Consider the following 15,432-nt stretch of genomic DNA (forward strand, 5'->3'; position numbering starts at 1 on the left):
ATTTTGATAAACAAACGACACCTAACCAAATAAACCTCTTTTCATGTCATGGCACAATTCTCTTGGCCGAAATTTGGATAGGAAAAATAATCCCCTGAATACCACTCGAGCTTCAAAATTATAGAATATTTCCCGATAGATTCGTTGCAAACAAATGAAGGAGTCAAGTTTTTCAGGCTAAAAAATCACGAGTGCGAAGCACGAGTGATTTTTCCTGAAAAACTTGACTCCTTCATTTGTTTGCAACGAATCTATCGGGAAATATTCGATAATTTTGAAGCACTTGTGGTATTATATGTGAGAAAATTAGCAACGCGTCTGGCTCTCATAAATTTCGGTGATGTACCGACCATCGTGACGGCCCCGAAGACGATCGTGACCTCTCGATACGGTGGTCAAAGATGATTATTTGAAGTCATTGGGCTGTTGACCGCGACATTTTGAACACCATATTACCTTCCCATGCAACGAGAAGAGCAGCATTATAATCGTTAATGCAAGTTTCTTCCTGCATTACGATCTGCTTCTTGACTTCGAGGAAGATCGTAAATTCTTGATTTTGTTTTCAACTTTTTACGGCCGGCAATCGAAATAGCAGGGTCCCGTAATACAAAAGCATCAGTGACAGGGCGCCGAAACCCAAATCGCCATTTCGTTGTAACTTTTCCGGACTTCTCTGTTTTGAACGTAAGCAATAACTATTATGCTTATGCTCTGGATGTGTCGTAACTCGACGGTGTAGAGTTGGGGAATTTTGTTATTGGGAATCGTGCAAATAACGTAGCGCATGATAAATGTTGCCACTTCCTCATTTGAATTTATACCAAAAATTGGAGTGTTTTCAACCCATATTATGAAACGGAAATGTTGGGTGCCACGTCCTTGATATTGCCTTCGCCAAAAGTAATAATTGATCTTGCCAATAGGATGACTTTCAGATAGTAGAAAATCGAATACCGCATGAAAATTCATGTCGAGAAATCTAGACACAGACACAGGTTCTGCTGCAATGACTTCTCCATCAGATAATTTGTCCAGATACGGAGCATTAATTCTGCGAACATGTAAGACCATTTCTTTCCAATTCCATTCTGCGGGACTCACGGTCAGAAACCATATGGCTGGCCCATAGTGTATAGCCATGCACTTCAAATAATTCCGAGCTTTTCGCCAATATTGTTCTGAATTACGAAGCTCGAAAATTGTGTTCATATTTCCTTCTGTCTCCCTTGTGTATTCCATCCAAGTACCTTCCGGCTGTATATTTCTGACGTGGATTCGTTACATGCAGTGTGTGATAAATTCCACTGTTGATTCGTCTTATATTAGTGTTATTCAATAAATAAAACAGATGCTGTTGATTCAACCGAAAACGTGGTATTCCTGAGCAGAGCCGCATTTTGATGTACTCTTGATCCATTATAGGCTCATTGCGCTCCTCCCATTGCCCATTCTCTCCATATGGATATAAATCAGGAAAATGAAGTAAATCTAATTTTTGCATGTTGTAATTCAATGGGACGTCTCGCACTTTCTTCATTTAATACAGATTACATGCCGTTTCATTCACTCTTCTATCATGCAAAGGATAAATCGTATATTGTTCAAACCGTGACGTAGTATCCAAAATTAGAGTTATCATGGGAGATGCTTTGGGAGGATTGTCAGCTATAACAGAGGGTGATAGAATTTCCTGTTCTCATTTTGCTTTTCACTTTCGTTTTTGATAGATTGTGATGTTCGCATGTAGGCTATTTGAGGTAGTGGTTCACTTGCCGTTGATGTTTTTTTTCTACTGCTATCTCATTAGGTGTAGTAATCAGATCTGTATCTTTATCATAATCTTCCTCAGCATTTTCACTATGCACGGCCTCACAGTTGACCTCATCATAGTCTTCTGTACCGCTCTCTGCTGAATCGATCTGATATTCAACATCGTTATGAGTAAAGTATTTCATTAAATTTTTGGATGATTCAGGTAGTTTGATTCCGGCATATACTGGATTATTACATCGTAACCATTTCAGAGCCATAAAGATCCATATGCAAGGACATTCAGCTGTAACCCGTTGGTTCAAAGGTATAAAAGCGTCGTTATACTTGATCTGTTTCTTATCTTCGTCCAAATCATCAATTCTCATTTTACAGGATTCGAAGGACTGTCCTGATTTTTCCATGTCATTTGATATTACTTTCAATTTAGCAAATTCATCGACTTTAACGCGTCATGTAAAATTGTCATTTTTCCAAATGTCTTGTTCAGTTTATAGAAAAGTCTTTTGACGTTCTTTACGGTTGAGAAGTGAGATGCTAACATTTGCACCGCAGATAATAACGATTTATACGGATTTTGCTCTATATAACAATGGTGCGGATGCCCTAACTTATCTGGTGAATGTTTGACAAAGCAAAATTTCAAAAATTCTGGAATGGTACATAATTTTTGCACTGCTAAATCTCCAAGAAACTTTTGATAATCCGGTAATACATTTTCCTTAGGTGGGACTTTACAGTATAGGCCACATACCCATTTCATTCGATGTCTTCTTTCATTCACTAACGGTAAACCATTCATCGCTTACCCTTTTAAATTCATAATTATTTTGAAAATTTCAAAGCCATCGCAAGCATAGATTATGTCATGGAAGTAGGATTCAGTAGATGCTGTATGTCTTGAAGTTCCACATAGATCGGTAGTTCTATGATCATTTTTGTTGTCATGCAATTTGGTGAGATGATCGTCTGCGGGTTTGCGGAGTACAGCCAGCGGATGGTTCAAATTTTTTGAAGTGAAAACGTCTTATAGCGCGTTGGGCGCTTTTGTGGATTCGCATTTTCAACCGTACTCGCGACTGATGAGATTTTACACAGATATACTCCGCGTGTATTCTTATAATATGTGTATACTATACGCGCTCTTTGCATGAGCATTCGTTCGTGCTCTCGCGACAGATGAGATTACATACCTATATGTATACTCAGAGTGTATAGGTATGCGAGAGCGCTGCATGCTATACGCAGTCTTTGCATGGGCATTCGTTCGTGCCCGCGCGACAGACAAGATTGAGAGTTTTTTATATTTATTTTATGACTGAATCTCATAAAAATCAAAAATAATTTTTGAAAGAAATGGCCAAGTCCACGGTTCAATGCATTGTGTTTTGCACGGTTTCGTTAATTTCACTCGTTTCAAAAAATGCTAAAAATAAAAAAAATCCAAGCGTGTATAAATACACTGCCTTATTTACAAAGCCACAATTCTGAATACAACGTTTACGCCAAAAAAGTTTGATATTTGGTCGAAAAAAAAATGTTCAAAAAAAAACGCCGCGACCAACGTACTTGGCGCGGTTTTTCCTACTAACGTGGATTTAGCTTAGCAGGTTCTGTCTTCTGAAGCATACTTCAGGATCAGGCACTATATTGCCACAGGAGGTGTTTGCAGATTATGAGATAATATATGATTTATTCCAATCAGTTATAATTCCTCCATGGCGTAAACCCAGAGCTCCACAATAGTGCAACCCTGGGATTGAGGGAATTTTGAACTTAAACCATTCGATAATCTGGCATCCACACATCAATAAGTCTGGCACAGTAAGGCAGCAATGATATTTTTGTCCAGGGACACTTCCTGAACCTAATCCTATAATGTAGGACCTATATCTACAGTGAATAGTAGCTCTCATCTGATGGGGTTTTTCAGAAACTGTCGTGGTGAGGAAGCTGGCAGTGAGGGCGGAGACGGTGGCGGAGGCTGCCTCAGGATGCTCTGAATTGAAGAAATTAAAGTTTGCTTTAACACTTTACCTGTGCTCTATCTTAACGTCATTATTGAATTTTAATAATGAAAAGTATTGTCATGAAAATATCCTTTATGATAAATTATTTTGTTTGATGAATATCCTGATTCATTATTTATACACGATTCCACACTGAAATTCACACTATACAGTTGAATTAAGGTTAACAATTATTTGTTTTATTTGATCAATTAAAAAGACAGCTATTTTATTTTTATTTTCCGCAAATTACTAACGCGCATTTCCCTGTGAAATTTGAACCTGAAACATCGCGGACGGACGGCGGTGGTTTTCCCCCCTAAAAACATATGCAATTAATAAACCACATGGCGCAATCTACTCCGAATATTGACGCGGATAACTTAATAATTATGAAATTGACGATTAATATATTTGCAAGCTTACCAGATCGTCGTTATTGTCTATAACTGTCAGAACTGGGATGTTGAGATCGTTGTCGGCCATGTTGATACACTGAAAAAACGAGGCAGGCTGCATTCACCAACACTTCACTGCACTGTACACTTTTATCTAGGGTCAAACAACAATCGCCACCGTCTTACTAGCGGATGGCCAAACACGATTAGGTATTTCACTACAATACACTACACTGCGCGCTGCCAACTGAGCGGCTCCAATGTGGCTCGTTAGTGATGGACATAATAAAAACTCGAGAAATGTGCGTGATGGCTGGTTGTTATGCGCATATTTTCGTTAATATTCTAAAAATAAAACCGATAATTGGTTCACTGGAAAGCGGATACGCGATTTATATTACGTAAGTAAGGGCAGTTTTCACCTCAATTATCGCGTAATTTGATTAAGTAAGAAAAAGGCACTGGAAATAGTGGAACGGGAAGTTGTGAGGTGTATAGATACTTGGTAACGTTCGGCGATCTTTCGCGTATGATACGTGTACTTGGCCGATACGCTACCGCGTATCTCGATATTAAACGGAAAATTTATTTATTTAAATATTGAATTTAACTTGTGTTGCTGCTATGGTATTGTGTTAAAAAAAACAAATCTAAAGTGTTAATGGAATTAACAAAAAAATTGTTATAGTGCTTCTATATACTATAGTTGTTCAATGAGGAACCTGGACCGGTGGGAATCGTGGCGGGCGGGGGGTGTGCCGTCCAGGAGCAAAAAAACCCACACTCAGCACATTCTTTCTACAAGTCACTTTTTTATTTTTTATTGTCAAAAAAACTCGTCACGTCACAATGTTAACGAACAACAGAATACTGGTGAGCGGTTCCGCGTACAACAATTAGTAATAAGAATAATTGAGCGGTCGAGAAAGTTCGATGGATAAATCCGAGCGGCACACTTGCAAACACGTATTGCAGATCAAACAATCCGGAAACGAATGACCGGGTAATTTGCCCGATCGATCGAATTATTCGCATTCCAGTCCCCCGTGATAGATGGGGGCGATTATCCTACGCAGGATAACTGGGAGCTGTCCAGGCAGTAGCGCCCCATCACCAAAAAAACGTGAGTTAGGCCCATGGCAACGATCGATTTGTTTGGGTCGTTGCCTAACGGTGGGCTGGCGCGAGTGTGTTGTCGAGGACCTGCCGACTGGCAGGAATTCCGTCTACCAGAGATGTGCCTTATGTACCTTCGGCAGTAATACATTCATCTGAAATCGCTGGTCCATCTCCCAGAGATGTGCCTTATATACCAGCTACTTCGACAATCGGACTGTCAAGATCGCCTCGAGCGACCAAGAGGTTTCCAAGCTGGTCACCCGCGGCTGTCCGCAAGGATCAGTCCTCGGCCCCGCTTGCTGGAATCTCATGTTCGATGCCCTCCTCAAGAGCATCGAGCAGAACTTCGGCGCAATCGAAGTCGCGTACGCGGACGACCGCATCGCGGTCGTGTCGGCAGACTCGCGTCGGGAATTAGAGAGGTTAGGACAAGCTGTCATTGACCACACCACACCACACCACACCTCTTCGTGGTGTGCATCGGCGAAGCTCGAACTCTCGAAGAGCAAGACAGAGGCAATAGTCCTGGCATGCAATTTGCAGAGGAAAGCGCCGCTGGCACAGTTTAGATGGGAGAGGGTGCGAAAGCATCGACATCGAGTGAAACCGGCATTAGACAGCCGCCCACCCGAAATTAGGCTTGCCGGGCAGAAGACTAAATTCAAGGAGAGCGTGAGGTACCTCGGGGTACATTTCAATAGGAACATGACGGTCCGGACCCATACAGAATATATTCAAGAAAAAGCTAGGGTCCTTTTCACTCGGCTATTGGCCCTAATGCACAAGCATTGGGGACTCCCATACCGATCGGTTAAAATAGTCTTCCAGGGCGTTTTTCAGGCAGTCGCGTCGTACGCGGCCCAAGGGTGGGTGGAACGGTGCACAGCGTATGACTGGCGGAAGCTCCGCACCGCACAGAGGAGCGCGCTGCTAACAGTGACCGGCGCGTACAAGACGGCTTCACACGAAGGACTGTGCGCAGCGGCGGGAGTTCTTCCTGTGGACCTTTTATTGAGGGAAAGAGCAGCGGGCTACCAAGCAAAGAAAGGTATTCCGGTTAGAATAGGTACTGTAGATATCGACCCCGCGAATGCGCGTGTTGATAACAACGGCCGCCCGATCGAGGGCGTCGAAGATATAAAAGCAGAGATTCGTAATCTCTGGAAAGCTAGGTTAGTAGTAAGTGGGCACGATTGGCGAAGTTATTCCAGGAATCGTCCCCCTTCCCCCCTTTTTCCAGACGGGTCCGAACACGTTTTCCCCATTGTCCTTTGAGGAGGACGTCGTCGCTCTGGGACCCCCTGGGGTGAGGGTCCCCAAAAAATGTCATTGTTCGACAGGAAGTGGGTGGTGAAGGAATGCGAGCAGGTCCCAAAACACTTAAAACCATCCCATTGTTATGCAATGGAATGTCCTTCATGTGTTAAGGGAAACTGCACATTATTTTTGAAGTGAAAACTTCTTATGGCGCGTTGGGCACTTTTGTGGGTGAGCATTTTCTCGTGGACTCACGACAGATGAGATTTTACAGTAATGCCAGATGCGGGACCCACGCGTCTCCCACTGCCCCATTCCGCAGCAGTAGTTGTGCGAGGGAGTTGCGCATGAAACCCCCACGCGTGGGATTTTTGCCCCCGTCTGGCATCACTGTATACGCATTCTTTGCATGGGCATTCGTTCGTGTCCTCGTGACAGACGAGATTGAGAGTTTTTTTTATATTTAGTTTATAAATGTATATTAAACGCAAGCTTTATTTATTTAAATATTTATTTAAATATTCCATTTGAATTGTGTTGCTGCTATGGTATTATGTAAAAAAAAAACAAATCTAAAGGGTTAATACAAAAGTCGGAAAATCGCTAAAAATTATGGAAAAACCAGAAAAGTAGGAAAACCCGAAAAATCGAAAATATACTCAAATTAGTAGAGAATTTCACTAGGGACGTGAATCGACGATCGGAAAAGTGCCCAACCCGCCACAAGTTCAAGTTTTCACTTCTGCCTGCACTCCCGGAGTGCAACGAGTTTTTTTTTTAGATGCAGGATTGCGCAATGCCCTGGCATGGATGGCGCACTAGATGGATGCTTTTTTTTACAGGTTTTTAGGGTAATAAATTTTCCCTTTCTATGGAAGACCGTTCGAAAAATTCTCAACGATGTCTCCTTTTTTTTGGCTAAGTTTTTCTCCCTTTCTTTTGTTGCATGTTTTTTCCTTTCAAAAGTTTTTTTATTTAAACATCACAAATGTTTTTTGCCTTACGTCTTGTTTTTCTTATACTTAAAAAGATGTTGAGGGTTTTTTTTCATAAATAATTAAACACAGCCTTTCCATTTAATCTTTTTTTATATTTCATAAAAATCGTAGGATACATTTGACAAATCATTTACATAAAATCACATGTGTATGGTTTTTTCAATATGAGGGCATTCTGTAAGCCCCTCCCGCGAATTTATCCAAATAGTTTAAACAATTATGGAATAATTCTCCAAATAATTGGTACAAATATCCGAGATTTTCGTGGGGTATTGTACGTCAGAGATCTTCGCGAGCCATGAGATACATTTTCTCGAAATTTTCGCGTATGCGATGATAAAGATCCTCCGTGGCAGGCATTCTATTATCTTCCATATAATTCATAGCAATGCCTGTAATTGATCGTACAAGCGATTCCTTATATTCCTTGTGAGGCAATGTCTCCAAAAAATCCAGCCAATGATTAATCCATGCAGCCTTATTTTTCAATGTAATGATGCTCTGCCCCATCATCATTATGGGAGTCTGATTTGCATCATCATTGCGAGCAAAGGTCACGCAGGGATTTTCAAAACTACGGTGGAATTTCACGTTTATGGCCCCAAATTCCTTTGCAGGTACATTGTGGTTGATCTTTGGGTGAAACTTCTCAGGGTCAAAGTAGTTGGTTACGGCATCCAAATCGTCGAAAAAAAGTGTCTATTCTTCTCTGGTCATTGGCAATATGGCGCGTTTCGGGCGTACACCCATAAATTGTACAACCGGGACGAATTGACCGAAACACGTAACTTTTAAGCCGACACGAATTTGCTTTGTCTCTGATCTATTTAAAGATATAACTTGGGACAATACCACATGCTGTTCAGCATCACTGAATCCCTTTTGTTTGGTACTTTCCATGTTGAAAAAATAAATGGCCGAAATCAGGACGACTGAATAAAATCCACCGCGAGCACCCGCGTTTTATAGCGCTACGTATGAGAGGGGAGGAAACAGAATCCCCCACTATATACATCACAGACCGATAGCCGTCACACATTATCCCCCAGCGCAGGGAGTTCTGCGGCGGCGGCATCACACATGCGCCCCACTTTCACGGTTTTTGTATGTTGCGCGGTACCCCCACTCTTACCATGCAGCCTTCCTATACCGTTTTTGTTGTTACATCGAGTGACGCATTTGTTGTCATTCGTTAAAAGGCATTGCAATAGTAAAAATGTCTAAAAACTTTGAAAGTTATGCTTTAGAGTCCCTTAAAAAATATCTCGTGGATCGCAAGTCGTATAAGGGACGACAAAAGCCTCAATTTCGCCAGAAAAGAGTACGCGTATGTGTTGATAAATATACAGATGATGATTACCTAGACAGTGAAGATAGTGATGACATGTGCATTCCAGCAAAAGCGCGGAAAATCGCGATAGGGTCAGGATTAGAATGCGAAGTGGAAGATTTCCTTATTGATCCTTCTTGCGTATGTAAATACAAATTTCTTGGTGAGACATGGAATAAAATCCATATCAGATATCGCAGGGATAAATTACACTCTCAAGATGAGAGCATAGACATGTGTACGACATTTAAAGTATGTTACAATGAAGAACCGGCAGAATCTAATAGAGAAATCGAATCAAATTTTCAAATGAAATATAATCCTCCATCACTGAGAAGCATTGCACTCGCGAATTTATTAAATGAATGGAAATATGCGAAAAATGCAAAAACTTTGGCTGTGGTTACTAAAGCAATTGTGCATAATAGTGATGTTTTATTATATAAAATGTCGAAGTCACATGGTTTTTTCGACTGCACAGAAGACACAAGATTATGCAAAGCAGACGTGGGGGAAAAACTCTATTGGTGCCACTTTTTTAGGGTGTGTCAGGAAGAATATTATCTCCCTGCGGGGGAGGAGACATTGGTCTACAAGAAGGGAAATGGACCAATCATTGACCTTTCCTTTCAATAGCCAACAAAAGCAAAACAAGTGGGGGGCGAAAAAAAGGAAAACTCGAGCATCCTTCCTCATCAGGTATTCAAAGCACCCCCCACCAAGGTCAAATTTTCAAAACAAGTGTGGAAAACTTAGCCCCTCCTCTAAACCAGGGATGCATCAACGAGCCCAGTGATATCATTTTACTGCATTTACGTTTTTTACGTCAAAATGACATCAAGTCAAGTGAACTCATCTTCAAAATCCAGTTATCAATCAGGTTATCAGCCTGGAAGTTTTAAACCTAAAAAATCTTAATATTGTGGAAACAATGCGAATAACAATGGAATTAAGATAATTAGTGATCGTGTAGTGAAATATAACAGTGATGAGAAAAAATCAATTGAAAAAATAGTGAAAAAAGTGAAACTCCAACGACATAAGATTTCCAAGACAGGTCCTGTCACAAATATTGACTCTGGCCTCCAAACGGTTGAAAAGAAGATGAAAAACTCAACCAGACGATTGGGCCATAAATCACCCGGTAGCACTCAAAGTGACTCTAAAATCCTGAAAGTCAATAATAAAAAAACAAGTGAAATCGTGCAAGTGAGCACAGAGGAAAAAAAGTTGTGGATTAATATGCTAGAACAAGATCTTCATGTGTTCAATCATGTGAACTATATTGATAAGAAAAAGGAACTGAAAAAAATACAGGCTCGCGAAAAACGTTTAAAACTCGCGGAAAAAAAGAAGGCCGACTTTATCGCTCGCGAAAAACGCCGCGAACTAGCTAAGGAAAAACAAAGACAATTTAGAGCTCGCGAATCCGAAACAAATCGATCCAAGGACCACACATCGAAGGATATCATCCCTGAGGTCATCATGGAATTGGATTCATCGATCGAGATCATTCCCAGCACTCCATTAGTTATCAATTTAATCCTGGAACGCGAGGGTGAAGATGCACAACATGGACCATTGAATTCCCCGGCCTCAATCCCTACAAGTAAATATTTAATCAAACAATCATACGAATTTTTAGATTAGATTGACCTGAGCTAATCTTGTATTTTTTTTTTTCATTTCAGAACCGCGAAAAACTATCGAGGAAATCCCAAAAAGAGCTTGATCGAATTGCGATGCAATTGGATCAAAGCGGTGATGATGATGATGAAGCATTGGCCCTCCAGAGTCTTGATTGTATCCCGTTATCACTCAGTAACCGTTCGGCTTAAAAATTTATGAAACATTTTTGTATTTTTTTGGATAGCTGAAATAAAGGTCATAAATTTTATTGCATTAACGGCGAGTCTTGACTTTTTTCTTTTATTGCTAGGCAAGACCCAATATTCCCTCTCCTGTCCCCAGCCCTTTTTTTTTCTCGTAGAAGCTAGGAGAAATTTCTCTCGCTTCTTCTTCGTCGGCGTCCTGTAGCCTTTCGTTTACTGTCTCTTTCTTTCTCGTTGTTTAGAGGGTTTAGAGAAGAATTTTGACTTTTTCCTCGTCTTTCCTACATATATCCTTACCCTCATCTCCCTCTCACTTACGGGTTTGAGGGTTGAGGGCGAATAGTGGGGCAAAAGTTATATAAACCGTGAGGTTCCACTACTCGCCCTCTTTCACAATCGTCATCCGGAGGACTCCAGTGTTCGTCAAGTTTTAGTGTTATTTTTGTGTTTTTCGTTTTTTATTAAAAAAAAAATTATCCATGGTGAAAGTGACATGTGCAGGAGCGTGCCAGGAGCACTTTGGTTTAGTGGTAAGTTGTTTTTTCTTTATTTTTTGCATGTTTTTAGTGGTGTTTCGCGGTTTTTGGTGTGTGGCGTTTTTCTCGCGGTTTTTAATTTTCTGTATTTTCGCGTCTGCGGGTTCTTTTTTTTAAATGTTTTTTCGAGCGTTTTTATATTATTTTCATATCTTCCCTTCGCAGGAGGGGTGCTGTTAAAGCTCCCTCCATTTATAACACAATGCTGGAATTCTCGAGTGAGGTCAAATACCTAGGTATTTGGCTCGACAAGAAGCTCAGCTGGAAAAAGCATATCGCCATGCAGACTAGCAGGGTCACTATGACATACTGGGCATGCAGGCGAATGTTTGGAAGCACATGGGGTCTAAGGCCGAGGATGGTCAAATGGATCTACACGGCCATTATGACCCCACAGCTAACATACGCAGCCGCAGTGTGGTGGACAGCCTTGAACAAGGCCTGCCACAGGAAAGCGGTGGACAAAATAGGCAGGCTTGCGATGCTGGGCATAAAGGGGCCCTCAGAACGACCCCCAGCTCAGCGTTGGAGGCCCTGCTCTTTATGCAACCTCCACACCTAATTATAAGGGAAGAGGCGACAAGAGCGGCCGCAAGATTGCGCCTACAGGGAACATGGAAAGGAGCTAGGAATGGGCATGCTAGTGTCCTCCGCGCGGACGGAGAGCTGGAAGGGCTACTGTCACGCGGTGCTGACGCCTGCAGACCCCGATGGCACTTTCGCAGAAAGTTCTCGGTCAATCTTGGATGGGGGGAAACCCCGTCAGGAAAGGATGCGGACTGGGTGCCGCCCCGTGGACTAGTCTGGTATACGGACGGATCACGGGTTAGCGGACGGGCAGGTGCGGGGGTCTGGTCAGAGGGGCCCGCAATAGCGAGGACCATTGGGCTGGACTCACACGCAACCGTGCTCCAGACTGAGCTAGCCGCCCTAAGAGCCTGCGCCAGGATGATCCTGGAGAGAGGGGACAAGGGCAAAAAGATCTTCATCTACTCAGATAGCAAGCGCGCGCTGAGGGCAATACTCAGGTATGAGTGTTGTTCTAAGCTGGTGAGTGAATGCGTCGAGCTGATGGAGGAAATTGCCGTAAATAATCGGCTCGAGGTGGACTGGATTCCGGGCCACGCTGGCATCAAAGGCAACGAAAAAGCCGATGAGCTAGCAAAGAACGGTAGTTGCAGGGGCTTTCAGGGGGAGGTGGAGCACGTAGGCGTGCACACCGATTTTGTGAAGGACCTGGTCAAGGAACGTGCGGATAGGAGGATCGTGGAGAGATGGGACTCGGAGACGGGTGCCAGGCACACGAAATCCCTCCTAGGAGAACCCACCAGGAAGATGGCAGAGACCCTGTTGGGCCTAAACAGGGTTAAGCTCCGTACTATAGTGGGGCTTATCACTGGACACTGGCCCCTGGCTCTGTACTTATCAAGGATAGGCAAGGGGACTGACCCCCTATGCAAAAGATGCGGGCTGACAGAGGAGGATCCTCTTCACCTATGCACAAGATGCAGCGGACTCGATGAAGCCAGATGGAATGTCTTCGGGTCTACTTGCATAGATATACGTGTCGACAGGGACGGGATCAAGGGGCTCTATGAGTTAGCTCGTAGGGCACAGATACTCGATACCAGCGACTAGACGGCTGCCCGAGGGCAGGGTGTAAAATGGCCGAGAGGCTGATTGCACCTCCGGACAGGACCGTCTAAATATGATAAGTGATAAGTGATCTTCCCTTCGCGGGGTATACGTTTCGCGTTTTTTTAAAACAACGAATTTTTTTTCATTTTTTCTTTCATTTTTGGTTGTTTTAGTTTTTTGATTTTTTCGCTTGTTTCAGTTTTCAGTTTTTAAATTCATTTTGTTTGTTTTAGTTTTTTGATTTTTTTCGTTTTCGTGGTTTTGTTGGTTTAATTTTTTAATTTGTTTGTTCTTTATTTTCCAGATGCAGGCCACCAGGAGGGAGAGGGAATACCTCAGGGCAGCCAACGAGCGGCTGCGCTGGGAGGATGCGGAGGGTGAAACCCTGGATGGTGAAAATATTTTCGCCATCCAGGATCTCCAGGGCAGGGCCGCCAAATGGTTGGCGGATATGGGGGATGAGGCCTACATGGTAAGCTTTGTCTCTCTCTGTCTCTCTCTCTCTCTCTCTCTCTCTCTCTCTCTCTCTCTCTCTCTCTCTTCAGCCCCCTTTAACCCCTTGCTGTCATTCCCATCAGTCCTCTACTAAAATATCCCCTCCTTTCCTCATTTTCCTATTTATTTATATAATATTAATGTGTTTTTATTTTCCTTTTGTTACAGGCCGGAGCCCGTTGGGAGGGAGGTGTCGGCCCGGACACCCCGAGAGCCCACTGGATCCGCGCTCTGAGGCGCGAGGCGCGGGAGCTGGACGCCGAGGGTGAGCAGGTGCTCACCCTGTACGAGATTGAGGATGCCTGGGCGCTAAGGATCCACTTCGGGGAGGAGCCCCCCAACCCGACAACACACAGGAGAATTGGGACCTGGATCAGTGGGACTGAGATCCCCCTTCGCACCAACCCCCTCAATTAAATTGAATTTAAAAAAAAAAATGTATCGTAGTTGTAAGATTTTCTAAAAATAAAAACAGAATTTTTAATAAAATATTTTCTTTTTTATTTATTTATTCCATTCCCGTATCTTCTTTCCCTTAGTTTCAAATTATAAAATGGACAGGAAAAACAAAAAAAAAATTTGTATTTCAGTTTTAAGTTTTTTTTTAAATAAATAAATTTTAAAATAAATATTTGTGTTCCTTTTTTTTCCTTCACACAATTCCTTCCCCTTAGTTTTAAGTTTAAATATTAAGAAAAAAATGTAGTTTAGTTTTAAGTTTTTTTTAATAAATAATTTTCTAAAAAATAAATATTTGTGTTCCTTTTTTTTTTTAATGTTTAGTTCTTTTATTTTTAAATTATTATTAAATAGGAATTGGGCGGGGAAAAATTGAACGGGAGACTTTCTAATTTTTATTTATTTATTTATTTATTTTTCTTTATATAACATACATTTTTCTTACAGCTAATTTTCATTTTCGCGGGCAGCGGGGTTTTGAAACTTCGTTTTTCACTTCGAAATACAAACGGCTAAAATCCCGCCAGTCAAAGCTGACGGTGGCGCCCCCCTGAGAATCGGCAACCCCTCCCAAAAACGTAGATTCCCAGAATTCCACAGTGTCGGTAAAAACGTAGGGCCGTCTCCTGACACCAAGAGGCTCTGCGCAAATGTAAACACTGTAGGGCTCATTTTTAAAATAATGAATACCTAGTGAACAAATAAACTTAAAAATATGGAATTTGGATATTAATTATCAACAAACGATTCCGTATCCAGTGATAGTAACTATTCGAGGCTACAAACAAATATTAATCGAGTGGCGAGTAGGCCCTACTCATTAAATTGTTTAATTAATTATTAAATATTGAAGACCTATAAACGTTTTTAGTGCATAACAATATTATACAAAACTACTACAATCAATCTAAGTTGATAAAATACCTCATTTTTCAATATACAGTGCGCGCCAACTAGCAGCGGTTAAATCGTGGTTTTTTAAAACCATAGGACAGAGTCGCAAAACCATCAAGCCGCCGTTTTGGGCCTGTCGCACATACGATCTTACTGTCAGGTTTCGTGATGACGTCATGATACACTGTCCGACGAATACCATGATAGTCGATCTGGTAGGGATCTGCTTTATCGACAACGAGCGCGCAAATCGAGTCGTAATGAATTTGTTTACGCGATTCATAATTCAGTCTAACCCCTTTTATTTTACTAACTTCCGCGATACTGCCGTCCGGTTTTTTTACGCGATAAATGTAAAATTTAGGCCCCCCAGAGACAAAAGAAGTAATGAAACTTCCTTCTCCGTAGCCCTCTACCTCGTCGATCAAATCCCCTAGAAAATTCCCTAGCGGTAATTCATTTGATCCATCGCTGACGTAAATTACCGAATCTGTATCATAATATAAAACACGTTCTTGTTGTTTTTCTAGATAAGAATGGAACTTTAGACGCGCGTGAGCGGTTGTATAAGCCGCAATAACGACATTAGCCTTAGTGGACATTTCCGCGGCTTCGTTTAAATGTTTCCAGGACATGAAGAGAGTGTCGTTATCGACAGGAATAAGTCCTGTTACTTCAATTTCAGGATTAAATA

General features: G+C 41.9%; 2 protein-coding genes across 2 annotated transcripts; both read left to right on the plus strand.

Annotated features, from left to right (window-relative positions):
• Positions 1-9,715: 9,715 nt before the first annotated feature.
• On the plus strand, positions 9,716-10,989 carry LOC135163943 (uncharacterized). The gene is made up of 3 exons (XM_064123848.1): positions 9,716-9,730; positions 9,839-10,493; positions 10,576-10,989. The coding sequence occupies exons 1-3, from the start codon at positions 9,716-9,718 to the stop codon at positions 10,614-10,616; spliced, it is 711 nt and encodes a 236-aa protein (XP_063979918.1). The 3' UTR covers positions 10,617-10,989.
• A 1,927-nt stretch (positions 10,990-12,916) lies between these two features.
• LOC135163944 (uncharacterized) lies at positions 12,917-13,868 on the plus strand. The gene is made up of 3 exons (XM_064123849.1): positions 12,917-12,952; positions 13,195-13,362; positions 13,554-13,868. The coding sequence occupies exons 1-3, from the start codon at positions 12,917-12,919 to the stop codon at positions 13,800-13,802; spliced, it is 453 nt and encodes a 150-aa protein (XP_063979919.1). The 3' UTR covers positions 13,803-13,868.
• The last annotated feature ends 1,564 nt before the right edge of the window (positions 13,869-15,432 follow it).

Source organism: Diachasmimorpha longicaudata, chromosome 6 (assembly GCF_034640455.1).
Source record: "Diachasmimorpha longicaudata isolate KC_UGA_2023 chromosome 6, iyDiaLong2, whole genome shotgun sequence".
Taxonomy (NCBI): Eukaryota; Metazoa; Arthropoda; class Insecta; order Hymenoptera; family Braconidae; genus Diachasmimorpha; species Diachasmimorpha longicaudata.

Coding starts and splice junctions, on each gene's coding strand:
- LOC135163943 (XM_064123848.1), top strand. Junction 10,494..10,575: donor CCCGGCCTCAATCCCTACAA/GTAAATATTTAA, acceptor TTTTCATTTCAG/AACCGCGAAAAACTATCGAG.
- LOC135163944 (XM_064123849.1), top strand. CDS start 12,917: ATGGCCGAGAGGCTGATTGCACCTCCGGACAGGACC. Junction 12,953..13,194: donor TTGCACCTCCGGACAGGACC/GTCTAAATATGA, acceptor TTTATTTTCCAG/ATGCAGGCCACCAGGAGGGA. Junction 13,363..13,553: donor TGGGGGATGAGGCCTACATG/GTAAGCTTTGTC, acceptor CTTTTGTTACAG/GCCGGAGCCCGTTGGGAGGG.